This window comes from Scleropages formosus, chromosome 3 (assembly GCF_900964775.1).
Source record: "Scleropages formosus chromosome 3, fSclFor1.1, whole genome shotgun sequence".
Lineage (NCBI taxonomy): Eukaryota > Metazoa > Chordata > Actinopteri > Osteoglossiformes > Osteoglossidae > Scleropages > Scleropages formosus.
The window spans coordinates 17,343,439-17,362,500 of record NC_041808.1 but is presented as its reverse complement, the minus strand read 5'-3'; the positions used below and the strand labels follow the sequence as shown (position 1 = coordinate 17,362,500).

The 19,062-nt window shown below is 40.8% G+C and overlaps 2 protein-coding genes across 3 annotated transcripts in view; both read left to right on the top strand.

Moving 5' to 3' along the window:
• Positions 1 to 2,869: 2,869 nt before the first annotated feature.
• Positions 2,870 to 13,146, top strand: LOC108934952 (UDP-N-acetylhexosamine pyrophosphorylase-like). The gene is made up of 10 exons (XM_018753188.2): positions 2,870 to 2,936; positions 3,815 to 4,110; positions 5,849 to 6,053; positions 7,105 to 7,280; positions 7,394 to 7,566; positions 10,093 to 10,286; positions 10,528 to 10,668; positions 11,728 to 11,916; positions 12,018 to 12,084; positions 12,190 to 13,146. The coding sequence occupies exons 2-10, from the start codon at positions 3,834 to 3,836 to the stop codon at positions 12,280 to 12,282; spliced, it is 1,515 nt and encodes a 504-aa protein (XP_018608704.1). The 5' UTR covers positions 2,870 to 2,936; positions 3,815 to 3,833; the 3' UTR covers positions 12,283 to 13,146.
• A 2,165-nt stretch (positions 13,147 to 15,311) lies between these two features.
• LOC108934925 (discoidin domain-containing receptor 2-like) overlaps positions 15,312 to 19,062 on the top strand; it is a 29,910-nt gene continuing 26,159 nt past the window's right edge. Inside the window, exons 1-2 of one of the 2 annotated variants that reach the window (XM_018753144.2) lie at positions 15,444 to 15,456; positions 15,618 to 15,763. The gene's annotated coding sequence lies outside the window, so the exon portion shown is untranslated. Of the gene's footprint in view, positions 15,457 to 15,617; positions 15,764 to 19,062 lie in introns of both variants that reach the window. The other variant, XM_018753145.2, reaches the window with a different exon arrangement.

Sequence of the window (19,062 nt, the reverse complement as noted above, 5' to 3'; positions counted from 1 at the left end):
AAGACACTATGACCTAGTATTCTGTCATTAGAAGACTGCCTTCCGTTCGGATATGTTTATTCCTTGGACTTCAGCAGCGTGGGTGTTTTTCACAAACAGGCGTTCGGTACAGCTCAGCTTCTTTGTGTTTTTTCCTGCACCGTACAGGGACCAGCACTGCATACCTCCGCTGAGGCCTTTGAATCAATGACCCCGAAGTCAGGTTACATGTATTCACTGTAGACACGACTGGGAACCATTGCTGTCTTGTCTTTGTCCAGCCTTTCAGTAAACCAATTTCTCCCTTCTCCCTACAAATGTTCTTGCGAGGGCCCCTGCATCACCACAGCCTTCGGAGTAACGCAACAGTATTGTCGGTTTACTTTTAACTATGCTGTACTGAGTGACCCAGTGTAAGTAGTGTATCTAGCAGTGTAAGGCACCTTGGTGAAGAAGGTGTGTGGGCTGGTAACACTACATAGAGTTCATTGGAAGTCGCTTTGGATAAAAGCATCTATTAGATAAATGTACACTGCTTGAGGTCTTCCATGTAATATGAAGATATAGAAATGTTATTTAAAAAATAGTTATAGTGCAACAGCATTTCAGCCGTAAGCCATCAACTAGTTAGCGGAAATAAAAACGATTACTGAAAATCGCACTTTGGGACAGTTTTCGGTTTGTAAATGGTCATTTTTTCTTATGGTGTCGGGCTCTTTTCACTTCCCATAAAAACAAAAGGCGTACAAATTTTTAGATCTGTGATTTCTAACAGATTTTATATTTTAAATGTTTGTCAGATAAGTCTCAAGAGACAAACAATTTGATGGAAAAACATAAAATGTGCAGTTGAGCATCATCAAAATAAAAGCTGGACCTTTAATACTTTATTTAAAACATTTTTGATGAATATATCATACATTATTAATATTTAATCAAGTACTAAAATTCCAAGGAAGCAAAATGTATGGAGACTACAAAAGCAGCTGAATATTTTCTAGCGAGATATGAAATTTAATGTTTTCATAAAGTGTCCATTTGATCAGAAACTTGTGTATGACTGTAACCAATGGAGCTGTGGATCTTTGTAGCTGAAATTATGAGTCTTTATCTTGTATATGTAACTGAATGAACATTTGAAATCAACATTTTCACCAAAACTGTGGAAGCAAAATAAATGTGAATGGTAACAAATTATGATAACTCATATTTTTGCTGTTCTAATGTTGGAATAGATTATCTTTTTTTTCCCACAGTGTAATAGTACAACATTCATGAGTCCTGCTTCGGGAAAGAAGCAGTAATCAAACATTGCTTTTCTAATGCAGACAACAAGAGCCCTCTAGGAACAGACTGATTACAGGTAATTATGACAGACAAGATAATTAACCTTGATCCCCTTTGGCCTCTCCCACCTCTTGTCTGTACTAAATAATCTGTGATGCCAGTTTATATGATGAAGATCACTTTCATATAGTCACTTCTGATTTATTTATGAAAACCATTTTTGAGAAGTTGGTTATATCTTTTGCCCTCAGGGAAGCTCACACTAATACATTTTAAACAGTTTCTGGATATGTCCTTTAAGAACATTTCAGAGCTGGAGAAAGGGATCACAGTAAAGTAGGGTAATGGATACAACGCTGTGGGGCTCTCCACCCACTTTGTGGTGAAACAGTAATTAAATGCTTTTTAATGACTGACTTTTTTAGATCTGCATTTTCAGTCCAGAGTATGGAAAAAGCTAGTAAATACAACTAAATATAATCAATATAACTGGATCCAGATCAAAGTGTTTAGCCAAAAACTTGGCAGTTTTTATGTTAACAATCCACTGACCCACTCAGTCGCTGTTTATAACCACTTATCCAACAACAGAGTTACAGTGGAACAGAGCCTAAACATTGTTATTGTTGTTGTTGCTTGTTCAACTGTTTACTAATTTATAGAGCAGAATACCCATTATCAGATATCTCTATCGTTTACTGAATATAATTCAGAGTATAAGGTGAATTAAAAGGGAAGAATTTATTACTGATACCAAAGTGCTTCTTTTGATGAAATAGCTATATGACAGTAATTGAATCACGGCCTGGTTCACGGTCCCAGCATAACTCCTGAAAAACACTGAAGTGTCGTGACTGTCCTGTATGACATGGCTCTAAGTGGCTCACCTAAATGTAAAGTAACAGAAGGCTGGAAGATGATTTTACTGTGGATAAAACTTTGATAAAGTCACAATAATAAAACTAATTCTTAAAAACTTTTTTTTTTTTCCTGTTCTAACTAATACCAGCCTGTGGTGGATCTGTGCGGCAAACAAAATGCCCCGTTTAATAAGAACAAACTAAAAATCTGTCAAACATCCCTTCATATGTTCAGTGTGGGAATCACCGACACTCTTCTGAATATTAATCTTTCTTGGGTTCAAAGTAGAGTTTACACACGTAAGCTGCGCAGTAAAGGGATGGTTATAAACGGTCAAGTTTTCAGGGATCGTTTGTTTACATTTGTAGGAAGGTATCCAATAGTGAAACCATTCTAGAGTCCAGGGTTTTGGTCCAATCGGAGGTAACAAGATCTGAAAAGGTTATCTTCCAAGTAGTCAGAGTGTGTCAGATATCTGTTCACTGTGTGATACACCATGTTTGTTTATATTAATATTTTTCTATTGTTTTATTTATATTATTATTTATAGTTTTTTTATTCGTTATATGCTCTCGCGTTTTTCTTTTTGACACAGTAATTCCTTTGAAAAGGTATTCACAAAGTGCCACGTCAAGTAGGGGGCGTGAACAGTATGTTGGAGGCGTGGTCGAGTCGTTGGGGGCGTGGTTTGGGGGTATCGGGGCGTGGTCATGAGCACTGGGGGTGTGCACACCTGGGCCAAGTGAAGTACACAGTATACGTTCATCGCGCTGTGCAGGAAAGTGAGCGGCGTTTCAGGGAACGGAAAGGTATGTATCAAATTTGTTCCTCAGTGTTAACAGACAGAGACGAAAAAGTCTACGTGTCATGTTTACTGGCACAGATTGAGGGTAAACAGAGTAAATGAATAAATTCCAGAAATTGTTAAAATGTTTTCCTGACGACGTGCGTTCACACTTCTTACACAAAGACACGGTATTTATTATTATTGCGCCTCCTTTTGAGGACGATGTCACTTGTTGACCTCGCCTCGGCTGTGTGTCGTTGGGTCGAGCACCTGGCTGGCTCAGCTGAGGGACACTTACTTTCCGCGCGCACTTCGTCCCCAGTTCCGTACCTGCTGTGTGTGTGTGAGATGATGTCGGTGCGGAACCTGTCGCGCCGCCGCGAGACACCTGCTGACGTCACCCGGGACAGGTGCGACAGGTCTGTGTGGTAGTAGTGGCACACGTGTCACATCGCCGTCGGTCCTGTCGTACCGAGGCAGTGACAGGCGCGCTCCAGGACGTGAACGCGCACCACACTGGCCGCGAAAGCTAAGCCTTAGGGTGAACGGTGGGAGGGACTCAGGGAGGGAGGTCCTTAGTGGGTCTCTCACTGCAACTCACCTTGGACAGGTGAGCAGGCTGGGTAGTGCTGTCTAATTAAATTGGGGAAGCCGGTAGAGCTGCTGCCTTCGGCTCCAAAGGTTGCAGGTTTGATCCCCACTGCTGGCTATAGGACCCTCCTTGAGCAAGGTGCTTACCCTGGAATTGCTCTAGTAAAATTACCCAGCTGGATAAATGATTGTAAGATGCTGGAGAAAAGCATCAGCTAAAGGGATTGATGTATGTAATGTAACCAATACCTAAGCCATGCCCAGCTGATCTCTGCGGGAGTGTTTATTGTGTCCTGTCCCATGCTGCAGGTAAGGTGAGAACACCATCATGAGCACGTGCACACAAGCCAAGAGGCTGGAGGCTGCCGGACAGTCTCACCTCCTGCAGTTCTGGGACGAGCTGAGCGCGGCGGAGCAGGCCGAGATGAGCCGTGACCTGGAGGACATGGACTTGGAGGAGATCGATGGCTTCTTCCGCACGGCCATGTCAACCTCCTGCCAGGCCTCGCAGGAGAAACTGGATAGCCGTATGGAGCCGGTGCCTGTAGAGGTGCTGGGCAGTGTCACCCGGGACCGGGAGAGGCTCCACAGCTGGGAGAAGGAAGGTTAGTGTGTGTACCTGAAGAACAGGAGTCAGAACAAGATCTGCAAGCTGACAAGAGAAAATCACTTGAGTAAATTTCCTTCTAATGGTTACAACCACAAGGAAATGTTTTACATTAAAATAATGGCTGCTGCATCATCATCATCATCATTATTATCCTGGTAGTGTACTGGTCAGAACTGCTGCCTTTGGACCCAAAGGTTGTAGGTTTGATTCTCCCCTCCGGCTGTAGTACCCTTGAGCAAGGTGTTTACCCTGAATTGCTCCAGTAAAAATGACCCAGTTGTATAAATGGGTGAATCACTGCCAATCACTTTTGAGAAAACCATCAGCTAAAGGAATACTTTTTTTTTTTTTTACTGTTCAGATTTGAGGGACTTTTCCTGTTTTTAGTTTACAATTTGTTGTGTGTTTATCAGAAATTTTCTGATTGCATGTGGATGAGATTATTTTTTTTGCGCACTGTTTATGCGAAGAGTGCCGAGGAGGGGCTCCTGGGAGGTGCCATAACATCATCTGTTTATGATAGCTTTGTTTTCATTTGGAGTCAGGGTAACAGGCAATGTTTGTGCTTGTGACTCAGCAGAGGTGTGTGCAGGACAGTATAGTAACATCATCACTTTGTACTGATTCAAGGGGACATTTTTACCGTAAACCTGGACAAGTTTTGTCCCCGAGTCATTTATAGGTGAAGTGAATTGGACTGTTCTACATTACATTACATTTAGTCAAAAGCATCAGCTAAATGACTAAATGTAATGTAAAACAGTCCAATTCACTTCACCTATGAATGACTCAGGGACAAAATTTGTCCAGCAGAATGTAATAAAAAGAACAAAAACCTCGCACTCATCACTGAATAGTCCTGCCTTGAAGTTGTCTGTTAAAAGGCAAAAATTTCACCAGCTGACTATTCAGTGATGTCAGAATTATTCAGGGACTCTGGGAGGTTTTTGCTAATTACATGAATCAAATCATGGCTTTTATTGAGTGTAATTAACCATTAAAAGGCAAACATTTCAATTAATATTTGATCTGCAATATAATTCAGTCAAATTCTAGAATTTTGAGATATTATTTTTTGAGATCCCTTTAGACCAGCGGCATCTAACAGTTTTTGGGCAAGGGCCACAGTCATTATTGTGAACTGGTATGAGGGCCACGCATGCAAAAATCAAAGGGACATACTGAATCTTGAATAAATTGAAGAGTTATAATTTATTTACATTTTATTTAAGTGCAGTGTGTACCCAAGTTTGTAAATATAACTGTATTGTTATGACGTGTGTTTTATGTGATTCAAGCAAATAGTATAGTATTTATGGTATGCATTGTATATATGAATAATTGTACTAATGTTTTTGTGGGCCTCTTTGTGTGAAAGAGCATGCAGCTCTTGGGCCACATACTGGGCACTCCTCTCTTAAGCGATCACACCTTCGAAATATTATAACCTCTTGCTCCTGATTTATGCATGTAATGTATTTGCAGTTTCTCAGTGTCCTGTTTCTGTCTCTAGGCTGCTGTTATGTCCCTGAATTTTAAAAAGTGCAGACATTTTATATGCTTGTAAAAAGAGAGCAGCCGTTCTCTCAAAGCTTGTCTAGCACCCCGCTCTTCGCAAGGCGATATGTGCAAAGTTCAAATGAGCAGCAATTGCTTTCCAGTTACTCTTCAGTTACTTCTTCTTAAACCTTAAAATGACATTAAGGCCTCAGAAGATATTTTTCCCCTTTTAGGGCTCCTTCGCATTTCTCAGAACAAAGTGGCCGTTCTTCTGCTGGCTGGCGGTCAGGGCACTCGGCTGGGAGTGTCCTACCCGAAGGGGATGTACGATATCGGCCTGCTGTCCCACAAAACCCTCTTTCAGATCCAAGCTGAGAGAATACTGAAGCTTCAACAGCTCGCTGAGCGGGAGCACAAGTCCCAGTGCTGCATACCGTGGTAAGACTACCAGGTGCCCCCCACCTCCCTACAACTAAGGTGTTGTCAGTGTGGAGGAAGCATGCAAGCGCACCCAGTGGGTGGAGTCTTGCTGCCGCATCTCTATGTTGTGTAACAGCAGTGTAGTGCACTCACTGCTTGTACGCGGTAGCCACACATACTGTAATTAACGCTTGAAGTACAGTGCTCATTGACAAATGCTTCATCACATCTATTCATTTACATGATGCTTTTCTACAAGGGGACTCACTGTGTTAAGCTAAGTACACACATTTACTCAGTTGGGTAATTTTTACTCTGTCAGTTCAGGATAATAAGCTTGCTTAGGGGTACTATGGCAGGAGCGGGGATTTAACCGGCTGCCTCCATTAACCGTGTGTAAACCCTCATCTGAGTAAATGCTTTTCTTGCGAAGTACTTCAGGGCTATAGGAATCTTCACGGGACAAAGCCAATTAGATTATTGAGCTAATTAAATGGTCTGGAAACAAGCCACACAGTTACCCAAGCCCGTCATTGTTTCAGGAACCTTCAGACCTTTGCCCCTCTGTTATGTTACCTGGAAGTCTGGCAGGGTTTCTGGATGTGTTGCCAGGTCACAAAAAACCCCAAGTTAATAAAACGTCATAGAGAAATTCCCAGCAGCCGTTTCCTTGTAGCTGTTTTGATTGGTGTGGTCCGTGAAATCTCATTGAGAGCCTCATGGGTTGTAAAATATGTGCAAAGACAGAAATGCAGGTTTAGAAAAAGTGAACATAAATGGTTCATAAATGGGGGCGGCTGGTGGCATAGCGGTTAGAGCTGTTGCGTTTGGGGTTGCAGGTTCGACTCTGCTAGACTCACCTCCAGCTGTAGTACCCTGGAGTAAGGTACTTACCCTAAATTGCTCCAGTAAAAATTACCCAGCTCTAGATTAACACTAAATCACTTTGGAGAAAAGTGTCAGGTAAACGTAAATGGTGTTTATAACATTTCCATTAAAATTCTTCTTTGAAAAAATCCTATTCCAGCTGTTGTCACAGATGTCGCAGATATTATGGGAATCTTTTCAGGTATATAATGACCAGCGGCCGAACTATGGAATCCACCAAAGAGTTCTTCTCCCAGCACAATTACTTTGGCCTGAACAGGGAAAATGTGATCCTGTTCCAACAAGGAATGCTTCCAGCCATGGATTACAATGGGAAGATCATTCTCGAAGGAAAAGGCAAAATTTCCATGGCACCAGGTAATTTAAGGTGACCTTGGAGAACTGTGAACAAGACTTAGCTCCGTGAGGCCTATTTCTCCATTTTTGTTTTGCATACCCCAGCAGATTTTCAAGATATTTCTCCTTTCTAGATGGAAACGGAGGCCTTTACAAAGCACTCGGGGCACAGAAGATTTTGGAAGACATGGAGCAAAGAGGGATCGAATATATCCATGTCTACTGTGTGGACAACGTCCTGGTCAAGGTGGCAGATCCCACCTTTATTGGCTTCTGTGTGCAAAATGGTGCGGACTGCGGAGCCAAGGTCAGTGTCATGTGGTAAACACCCCTGAACACATAATGAATCCCATTCGGTCACCCAGATTTCTTTACCACTAGGTAAATGGTCCTAATATTCCACGGAATCGCGCTGCTGCAGCTGAAGTTTTGATGGCACGTACCCAGGCCTTATAAAAACGTGTCCTTCAGTATTGAATGTATGGAAACAGTTTATCCTACTTCTCATTATAAACATTAGTTAAGAACTGAGATTTCATCTTTAACAAACCATCTGAAGCACTCAGTACACGTATTTCCAGCATAGCAGCTAAGGAAATGAACTTGGAGCCTGTATGTTGCCAGTTCAGGTCCCTCTCTGTGCTATTACTGTAGTGCATTCGATCAAGGTTACTTACCTTGAACTGCCATGCCTGGCATTCTCAGTATATGTTATAGTTGGTAAGTTCTAAGATAGACTACTGTGTGTCACTGTTGTAGTAACAAGCCACTGGTATATCTGGCACAGCAATATCACTCGGTAGCCAGTGTTAGAACTTACTGACTATAACACAGTGAGAATATCCTGCTGTATGAATAGGTCAAACTCTGTAAATTGCTTGGGATGTAAAAGTGAACTAAGAAAAAAATTATAAACTAATTTAAAGTGCAGTTCCTTTCGTTAAACACTAGAAAGAGCTGTTGGATTTTTTAAAAAGCTAATATTTACTTGGTACTTTGTTACGTTTGTTATTAAATAATTTACTGGCAGCTGCCAAATAATTCCTTCAGCTGACCTTCAGGTGGTAAAATATATTAATAAGATATATAGCATGATTATTACACAGCTGACAAGATTAAGTTTAGTCCTGCAAGTTTACCCTACTTTCAGTATACTGGTCGCTTGCATTAGAAAAAAACCCTTTCATACAAAGAAGGGATGAAATACTTTGAATAAACACAAGAAATACAGTCTTTAAATTGGATGGGTTGCAGCTGCTGGAGCCGTGCTCTTAATTTCCGTGAGCGGACATGAAATGTAATACCGTCGTATAGTGCCAAGGGGCGAGCTTGTGTGCGTAGAGTGTTGCGGTGGAAGTCACAATGGACTCGTACCACAAGGAGGTGCAGTACTGTATGATCCAGTGACCTCCAGCGTTTCCTGTGCTGCTGCACTACGTGGTATTAGAGCCAGGTATAGGAAGGTGGGTTCCGGAACATTGATATCTGGTAATAAAAAGGTGTTCCTTATTCTCTTGGTCTTCTCCGAAAGCTTGATAACTGATCATGCTGGCTGGTCATGTCTTTGAATAGGTGCTGCTATGATTTCTTTTTTTCTAAAAGAAGTATGTCTTTTTAAGGACAGATTCTCTCTTAAACTTTTTATTTCCCCATCTTGTGCCAGTACTCTAATGACTGCAAGAGTTTTTGGACTCATCGTAGCAGTCAACTATTTTAAATACCTTTTTATACAAGTTATTATTTTGTATAAAAGTGTAAAGATTGTAAATAGTGAGTAAAACTGTTTGGTTTGAAGTCTTGGGAAATTTGTGTAAAAAACTAAGGATTAGGAAGGAGACTGGGCCGCACATTTACCATAAACTATAAACCACGATTTTGACGCAACTTCTTGCGAGCTTCAGAAACCCATAATCAAGATCTAAATTTGTAATGCAGGGCCTGCGGATGGCCTGCAGAGTTTTTCCTTCGGTGGACGCAACGAAGGGAGAAAGACTTAGCTCTGGGTTACTACTGGGATGAGCTCTCAATACATACGTACTGCAAAATGTTTCCTTCCAGTTTCATTGCCAGCACACAGTACATCTGTTCCACAAAACATGAGGACACAGGACTTTGCTCATTTGTGGTGGTTTAAGAACATATTTAATCATAAGAATATAATACAATGGATATAAGAACATTAAGAGCATAACTAACCTCAGACTTGGATATAAGAATATAACTAACCCGAACCCCAACCCTCCAACCCCTAAGCTCACTACTGTTTTTCTTCTCCCCATTGTTTCCTAATCCATACTGAAGAAAATGAGACGTATTCTGTTTCAGTTTCACTGCCTTTGTTATTCCCTCCTTTCGCCCTCCTCTTTCTTGCTAAACTTATTTATAGTTCATCCTCACATGACCGAAATAATGAGAGGGAGCAGGGTCCGCTCATTCAAATGTGTCTTGTACTGGACATGACTTTGTAATAAATTTCTCTTTAATATTTCTAATGATATTTTTTATGGTGTTAAAAGTTTTGCACACCTTTGACTTTTTTTCTTTTAAAAATTTGTAAAGTATGTCAAAAAATAGTATGATAATGCATTGGACTTGACTATCTAGTTACTTGAAATCTGTGGATGAACTGTACGTCACTACAATTACCTCAGGAGATGTGAACTTCTTGAAACATTTCTAAACATTAATGAAGAGGAAAGGGGGTCAAAAAAGAGCAAGACCCCTCCTGAGACTCTTGGCCCAAGTGCTGTGCTACAGGGTTAATAGGCTTAAGCATTCAAAGGTTGACAGGCTGCGTTTTGCAAGAATCCAGAGATTGCTGTGTCGTCGGCAGGTCGTGGAGAAGGTCAACCCCTCGGAGCCCGTCGGTGTCGTCTGTAAAGTTGACGGCCGCTTCCAGGTGGTGGAGTACAGCGAGATCACCCAGGTGACCGCAGAGAAGCGCAGCTCAGATGGTCGGCTGATGTTCAACGCAGGAAATGTGGCGAACCACTTCTTTACCCTCTCCTTCCTCAGAGACGTCGTAAAGTAAGCCGGGTGTAACAGTTTGAAGAAAACACATGCCTAAAAGGAAAATCTTGAAATTCCCAGTTGCTTTATTTGTTATCAGCCATCCAGGCTCTGCTGTTTTACTGCAGGTTTTACGTAGTCAGTTTTAACTGTTAGTTACTCTTTGATTTACAGTGCTGTGCTGTTAAACTTATGAAGAAGAACATTTATATCCAGCTTTAGCATAACTTCCAGCTGTGTCTCGCCGTTCTTTTCGCAGAGTCCACGAACCCCAGCTGCAGCACCATGTGGCGCAGAAGAAGATCCCGTTTGTGGACCTGCGGGGACGGCTCGTCAGCCCAGACAAACCCAACGGGATCAAAATGGAGAAGTTTGTCTTTGACATCTTCCAGTTTGCCAAGTGAGTGTATCTTTTCTGCAGCCAGCAGCATGGTCCTGACCACAGCGGGTATGTAAGCACCTAACAGCAGTGCTCTGGGTCCGGCGGTGTAGAGTATATGTCACTGATACTGAGTGCCTGACAACAGCTCACTATGCAACCGAATTACCGTCAAGTAATCACCTAAACTGAGGGGCTTGCAGTCAAACTCTGGTTTGCTTTTGCGTTTACTTTTGCATAGCAGCCCTTGACAGTGAAGTGCCTCTGAGTGCTTAGCAGCTAATAGCAGAAATTTAAAAAGTAAGGTGAGACATGCAAAGACTAACAGTCATCAAGAGTAATAACAGTTGTGCATCAGAGAAAAAGTGAGAGGGCAACACAGGAGAGGAAATAGAAATTTTAATGCAGTTAGAAGAGTTAAAAACTCAGATCCTACTGGCTACCCAGACCCCTGGACATGCCAACACAGCACATTTATGACACACTGTTGGTGTTTTTATCAAGCTCTTTCTGGAAGGGTCAAGTGGTCATCCAGCCTCCCCCTGAAAGGTCATCTTCAGTGGGTCCAATAGAGGTCGCGAGGCAAATGGTTTTGAAACGGCAAGGCCTTGCAGGTGTCAGCCATTCACCCTGCATGTGTGGAGAAACAGGTCGCTATGGTTATATGATATGACCAATAGCACCACGCGCAAAATTACGGACAGCTGGTCAGACCACAGTGTGGACAGTAGTAGGAGCTCCTTACTAAAGGTATGAGAGAGAAGAGCAGTGAGTCTTAAATATAGTGGCAAGTAGGGCCCCCTACTTTTAGTGGACAAATTTGATATATTAGAAATGAAAATTTTGACTGCTACCAGCTGATTTTCTCCCTCCCCCCATTAGGGATCATAGTGGTACAGTAACCCACTGTTAAAGCATTACGAGGAGAAATTGATATTAGCCTCAGGTTGGGGACAAGCTATAATTATCACAGTGCCAATATGTGTAACATGTTCCTTGCATGAGTGTTCCTAGATGTACGTGCAAAATGTACTTTCAGTTGAAAATGTATTAATGTTGCACGCATTCCTGTCACTTCAGGAAATTTGTTGTGTTTGAGGTCCTGCGGGAGGATGAGTTCTCCCCATTGAAGAACGCAGACAGCAACAGTGGGAAGGACAACCCCACAACGGCGCGCAATGCCCTCATATCGCTGCACCGCCGCTGGGTCCTGAACGCTGGCGGGCGCTTCATCGACGAGGCTGGGGCTCCTGTCCCGGTCAGTCCCAGGTGAGCACCACTCCCTTTCTGGTTTCCTACTGAGACGAGTAGAGCTTCTAGAGCGCGGTATGCGAGTCGGCTCACTGACAGTTTGTCTCCGATCTCTGTAGTCTGAAGGATGTCACTGACCAGACAGTCAAGTGTGAGATTTCTCCACTGCTCTCATATGGAGGAGAGGTACGTTCGGGGGAAGGGGCAGTCGTACCATCAGAATCCAACAGAATCGAGGTGTCCATCTATCTGTTCTCATATTTGCTCAGTGATGACTTCTTGTTCCTGCAGGGCTTGGAAGAACTAGTACAAGGCAGGAATTTCCGTCATCCTCTAGTCATCGACAATAAGGGTGCCCATGAGCTCCTGAAGAACGGGCATTGACGCTGAAGTACAAAGACAGCTGAAGGAACCGTCATAAAACAATCTCATCTTTTTACCCGTCCTATTTGCTGACTTAAGGCCAGAAACCTGGATACTTCCGTGTAATAAAATGCAGGACTTCAGCTTTTAGCTATTAGTCTGAATGAGGGTTATAAAATTAATATATGTTTTGCTATGATGTGTTTTTAACAATGAGGAAAAATGAGAGAGCCTGTTTGCATCTCTTTAGCATTTCGTCAACGGTCTTACAACAGCTGGCACTGTTTTTAAAGAGTCAATATAAATATTGAAGTATTTACTTAGGATACTAGAAGGGTTTAAAGTTTTGTTTTTGTTTTCATCTCCCAAAACTAATGTTACCATTTTTATTTGCAGAATTATATTAACAGAATGTTAGTAATTTCTTAGTTATCTTCATGGTGTGTCTCCATTTTCCCTTTGTAGTGTAAGTTTTGCGATAGACTCTTGAGGTTCAGCCATGTATCCAGTGGGTAACTTCTGTTGGAGAAATATTGGGGTAAAATCAGGTAGCATTTCGTAAAAGCAAAGCCCACATGTGCCTGTCACTTAAGCCAAAGGGAAACGTCAGATACACTTGCATGATTTTTGTCGACACCAGTTTTCAGTGCTGTCTTTTTTACTTATGTGTTTGGGTTGAATGGATTGAACAGATTGGATTTTTTAAATTTGTCAATTTCATTAAATTTCTGTAAAAATGTAATAGATGCAGCTTTAAATAGAGTATGATTGCTTGCGGAAATCAAGAAAAGACTGTCTAAATCATATGGTAAATCTGGAGTTAAAGTGGCTGTATTACTACAATGAATTGTTATAAGGCCAGCACTCAGAAGTAACTTTTTTTATGTAATGTGAACACAAAAGTAATGATCTAACACAAACTCACTTTGGCCATGGACTTTCCTCAGCGTGTGGAAGCATTAGTAGGACAGGCAAATAACAAAGATAGTGTCATGAAACAATAATTGAAATAATGCAGATGACTGGATAAACTACTGGTAAAAATACAGCTACCGCTGTAAGTGCTGGCCTTATAGCATCTTATTTCTGTAATTTTTAGAGGCTTCAGCACCGGGTGTAGTAGTTCCTCCTGCAATTTTCAGTGAGCGCATACTGTATTTAACATTGCATGTCACTATAATTGTACAAACATTTAATGTTACTGTTATGTTGGAGTATATTTATGGAGATCAGGTGCAGTGTATTTTTTCCCTCCATAAATTAAACGGACTGAAACCTTCAAAAAATTCTTCAGTGATTAACAAACCTAAAAAGCTTTTCACAACAAGTGAGCGTGAATTGCCATCTCCCTTTATCCTGTGGAGGAAATTATTCAACTGAAATATTTTTGCACAGTTTATAGAGTTCAGCTTCTGCTTAGTTTGCCATATGTATGGCATGAGAAGAGAAGGATCAGGGGTTCAGCTGGTTCTTTCACGTCATACTGCAGTAACACCCCACCGAGAGAGACCCGCAGTGCCCTGACGCTGGGTGGGTCTGTGCTTCTTCTGAAAATATGGAACCACTGCGAGAGGTAAAATGTACCAGAAGTTACTTTAATGTTTAGAGAATTTCCGAGAAAATTTCAAGATACAATTCAAGTGGAGGAGTAACATTTGCCAATTCTGCATTGTTAATCCGAATAACTTTGAAAAACATAAAAACATTTTAAACACACACATTTTCAGAACCGCTCGTCCCATACAGGGAACGAGAGCCTAACCCGGCAACACAGGGCATAAGGCCAGAGGGGACATACCCAGGACGGGACGCCAGTCCATCGCAAGGCACCCCAAGCGGGACTCGAACCCCAGACCCACCGGAGAGCAGGACTGTGGTCCAACCCACTGCACCACCGCACCCTCGTTTTAAACATTATTGTAATATACTTTTAATTCAAACTTCAGCATGCTTTTTCAGGGCAGCATGTTTTCATGACCATACTGACCAACATATGACCATGTTTTATGAGAATACTACTGTTAAAAGAAATAGTCTGTTCATTTAGAAAGGTAAAAAAGAAAGGTACAGATACTCAAAGAAAAAGGAAGGAAATGAATCACTGCAAGTTTTTTTATGTCATTTTTCATGTGAAATATTTCTGGTGTCTCTAGTGTACGCTAGTTCTGGAAGGTGATCAACTTGTAGTAAGCATAATAAAGAGTAACAAAGTAATGCATTTTTAAGTCAGAACATTTGTTTAAAGTTACCGGTGTATTGTACCTCTGTTATCTGTCATATTATTAGTGGTCCCCACGCCCGACAGTGACGTTCATAAAGTCATTTCAGAAGTCATGGGGAAAAAAAATTACGCTCAGGTTAAATTCTGTCTTGCTGTTGTTACAATGATGTTTCCGTGAGTTTTAAAAGGTATCCAGATGAAAAGAGGATGTTTGTTTTTCTTTGAGTCCCTGTACAGAGTCCTGAGATTGATTCCCTCTGTCTTGGGGATTCAGCAGTTCTTTTTTCCAGTCAGTCATTTCAGATCTAACTTTTATAAATGCCCCTTTTCTGAGTGATTCAAGGTATGATATTGTTGGAGTTATGCGTTAAACTAACAGTAACGTAAACAAGATCAGTAATGCAAAATTAGAGGAAAACCAGCTGCTCATTTTTGTTGGCATAGTCAAAAATAGTAAAATAATGATATTATTATTATTATTATTATTGTTATCATTATTATTATTATTAGATTAGTAGAGTCTTCCTACTGAAGTCTATTCATGTGTGTTTCTTTAGTATTTGTGACAAATTGTCTCCAGTTCTCCAGAGCAAGGGTTAAGGATTTATTTTTTTTACCTCTGCTGTGAAGTATATATAGTCTCTTTTCATAAGGCCTCTGGGTATTTAAATAGAAAAAAGAAAAAGAAAAAAAACATACACAAGCACAAAGCCGCTGTGATTGGTCGCTCCGGCCTGCTTTAATTGAAACCCGATGTGCAGGGTGTGGAATTCTGGGACATTTGGCAGCTCTCCAGGAATCCCCAGAATGTCTTTAATTTTTCCTTTTTTTCCGAGGGACTCGGATCGCTCTTTCACTAGCAGAAAGTAGCCAGGAGTAACAGGCGTGGATTTTATCACCCAGCTCACTGACACACTCTGGATTACAGCACATCCCTGGACACACAGATGGTTTGAAAGCAGCCACATCTGCAAGTAAGTTCTTTTCATCCTTTGAATAGTCTTCCTTTCTTGTTCTTTTTTTAAAAAATTATTTATATTTAGAAATTTATTTATTTTGCTTGTGTGACTTCTACTGTAACGTAAAGGAAAATACTGCATTTTTCTTGTTGTTTCCCCCTTTCTGTGTGGGTCAGCTGACTGCTTTTTAGGCTCCCCAGTCTCAGCTTTCCATCTGTGCTCCACTGCATGCATGGCAGGCTAAAGTAAGGGATAGCCGAGAGGCAGGATATCTGCCCCCACATTTGCACATGGACAGGCGTCAAGTATGGACATAAGGACAGTAAGTTAAAGCATCTGTGTGCTTTAATACTCTATTTGATGAAAACAGGCACTGCTCTTTGCCATGTATCTTACGGAAATACATATGATCATTGATTACTTTAGGAAAACATCTTGTCTTTTGTTTCCAAAACTTTTTGATACAATGAATGAATGTAGCAGTATAAAATAGTATAAATAGAAAACTCGATATTGATACAAAATAACAGCGGTATGTATGCAAAGAATAACATGGTGCGGTGGAGCGTCTCCCCATGCGTGGATTTTTTTTAATATATATTGGTAATTTGCTTAAATGCTCTGAACAAACAACTTTTTTTTTTCAAGTTGGATGCTTGCTGAGAGAAGCAGTGGCGCAGCGGGTTTGGCTGGGTCCTGCTCTCTGGGGGTCTGGGGTTTGAGCCCTGCTTGGGCTGCCTTGTGATGGACTGGCGTCCCATCCTGGGTGTGTGTCCCAGCCCTGTGCCCTGTGTTGCCGGGTTAGGTTCTGGCTCACTGTGACCCTGCTTGGGACAAGCAGTTTCAGACTGTGTGTGTGTGTGTGTGTGTGTGTGTGTGTGTGTGTGTGTGTGTGTGTGTGTGTCTGGCGCCTGCTGTTAGATTGTCCTTAGTTGTGTGCGAATGCAAACATTGTCTTTTTCTGGTCATCCAAATTTCAGAAAATTTAAATTTTTTGGATTTATCACTAGTTCTGTCAAAAGTCTCCAAAGTTAAAGTAATTCTACAAAATCAGATTTTTTTTTTTTTTTTCCTTTGCAACCAGTATGAGTGCAGTTGCTTCAACTCATTATCATTTTTTTAAATATTTAAAACCTGATATTTTATAAATGTACATTTTGTTTCTAGGTTCAGTATTTGATTCGGCACATGTGAAATTTTTATGTAAATAATGCAACATGCGAAAGATTTATGTACAGATTTCAGTTCTGGGTTTCTCCTCTGTCTCCTAGTCATCATGTGGACAGTCCCCTAACTTTGCGTTTCAGATGGTGAACCGTTTCATCTAAATCCTAGACGATCAAAGTTGTTCATTTTGCCTTGTGGTTTTATGATCGTTCTGCTGCCTCTCCAAAGGCAGATATGCTGATGGTTTTCAAAGATGTAAACAGCCCGCGTAAAGCTGTTTATCCTACTATTTCATCGGGGCCATTTCTCTTTGTCCCCTTCATCTGTGATGTTTTAGCGGACATTTTTTGATGACCTTAAACGACCCTAAAATTCCGCGTCCAGAAACATTGGTTTTGTCACTCTTGAAAGAGAAGTGACCCATTAAACACATTAAATAGAGACCAAAGATGCCTCTTAGCACTGTGCTGTGTGGGCCGCGCACTGATTGGAAGCAGATTGTCATGCTGAATCACTTAAACGTTTCACGTCAGATTGCAGAAGCAGTCCTCTGCCATCTATTATGTTATGGGAACAAACAAATTAAAGCTGGACATGGTCTTTATTAACTGGGAATACCTGCTCCAGGCTTTGGAAACTATAAATTATAGCCGTATGTATTATTTGAAAATCTGTTTTGACTATTTATCCATGGGTCACGTAGTGGAAGGAACTACTGCCTTTAGACCCTAAGGTCGCAGGTTCAGATCTCATATCCAGCTGTAGTACCCTAGAGTAAAGTACGTATCTTGAATTGCTCCAGTAAAATTACCCATCCGAATAAATGTGTGAATAATTGTAACTTAACACTGTAAGTTGCTCTGGAGGAAAATGTCAGATAAATACAATGTAAACTATTCAAACTGAGCCCCTACAGTGAAATTTTATTTCCTTCTTGATGTCTTCAGTGTTGATTATTAATTATTAGTTACTAATGTCATGTTATGAAACGGAGTGGTAGAAACAGTTGTCCTGTGGTTAAGAAAAGTTACGTTAACCACTCACCTTTAGTTGGGAGATGCAACATCGTTGTTCAGGTTTATAGTTGTAGTATTCTAATAATTAGTATGATTTTCCATTTTTGTAACCATTCTAAGTGTTATATATGCCGTTCACAGATTTTCCAATTCATGTTGTGAAATGACAGTAAAACTCTACTTTGGTAGGAATGTGTTTGTCGACTTTAGAGTAAACTGACAGTGATTATTGTATCAGGATGTGTTAGCTGTGACTCATGTAGGATTCTTGATTTTTTTGGCTGCTGACAGAGGCCAGCCTGTTCCATGAAACCAGAGTAACTTCAGCAGTGTCGTGATGGCACAATTTAAACATTGCAGGCATGCGTGCCTTCTCTACCGATGGTCGACGGTAAATGGTTCAGTTTAGACCCTCTCACTCCAGGAGAAATGTTCCAGTAAAATACAAATATAAATAGGTAAAGTTGTAAGTTGTTTTGGACGGAGGAGTTGAGCCAAGCAGCAGAACTGCTTCACACGGCAGACTATAATAATGCTCAAAATTGCTATTTCTTTTGCCACACCACAACTCAAAATGTAACTTTGTTGTCAGTCCAGCCACGAAGTAGCAATAAACATTTTTTTTTTTTTTACTGTGTATTGGTAACTAACGTCAAAGGAGAACGTTGAGACATTCCCGAATATCCAACTACAATAAGAATGTGAGAGCACAGGAAAGCTTAGTAATACTAATAGGTTACCGATACTAATAAATACAACTTATTTCTTTGGGACGGAAACATTTCGGCAGGATGCTTTCATCGGTCTCTATACGCTGACTTTCATTGCCAGCTGTGAGAAATGAGCAGAAATGAGCAAATTACAGATACAGTGTTTAACCATATGTGTAAATATGTAGAACAATGAAGTGTTACATTTATTATAATTTATTTATTTGTTATTGAAATATTGAATCGTTGTCATCATCATCATTATTATTTTTATTTTTATTATTAATAATAAAATAATAATAATAAAATAATGAAAAGAAAATTAATAATAAGGATAATAATAAGAATTATTATTAGATAATAATAATAAGAAGAAGAAGAAGAAGAAGAAGAATATAACCGCATTGACAGCTGACAGGATGGGAAGTGTGTAAAGACAACACTGAAAGTTTAAGGCTTGTGCAGCCGTTCAGCACCAATTCAGTGACATACAAGGGCTTATTTGTTCACACCTCAGGGCTTCACGTGGACTCTACAGAAAGGAACGTGGGCCAGCAGCGACCGCACAAGGTCCTGCAAATAACAGAGGCTTTGAGAGTACAAACGTGTGCAGTTCAGTCAATGAATTGGCCACTTTTTTCTTTCCCTGAGTTATGGAAGTGGAGCTCATAAATAATCCGAGCGCCATCCTTCAGGTTAGCGGAAACGGTCGAGCGCTTCGGAGGTGT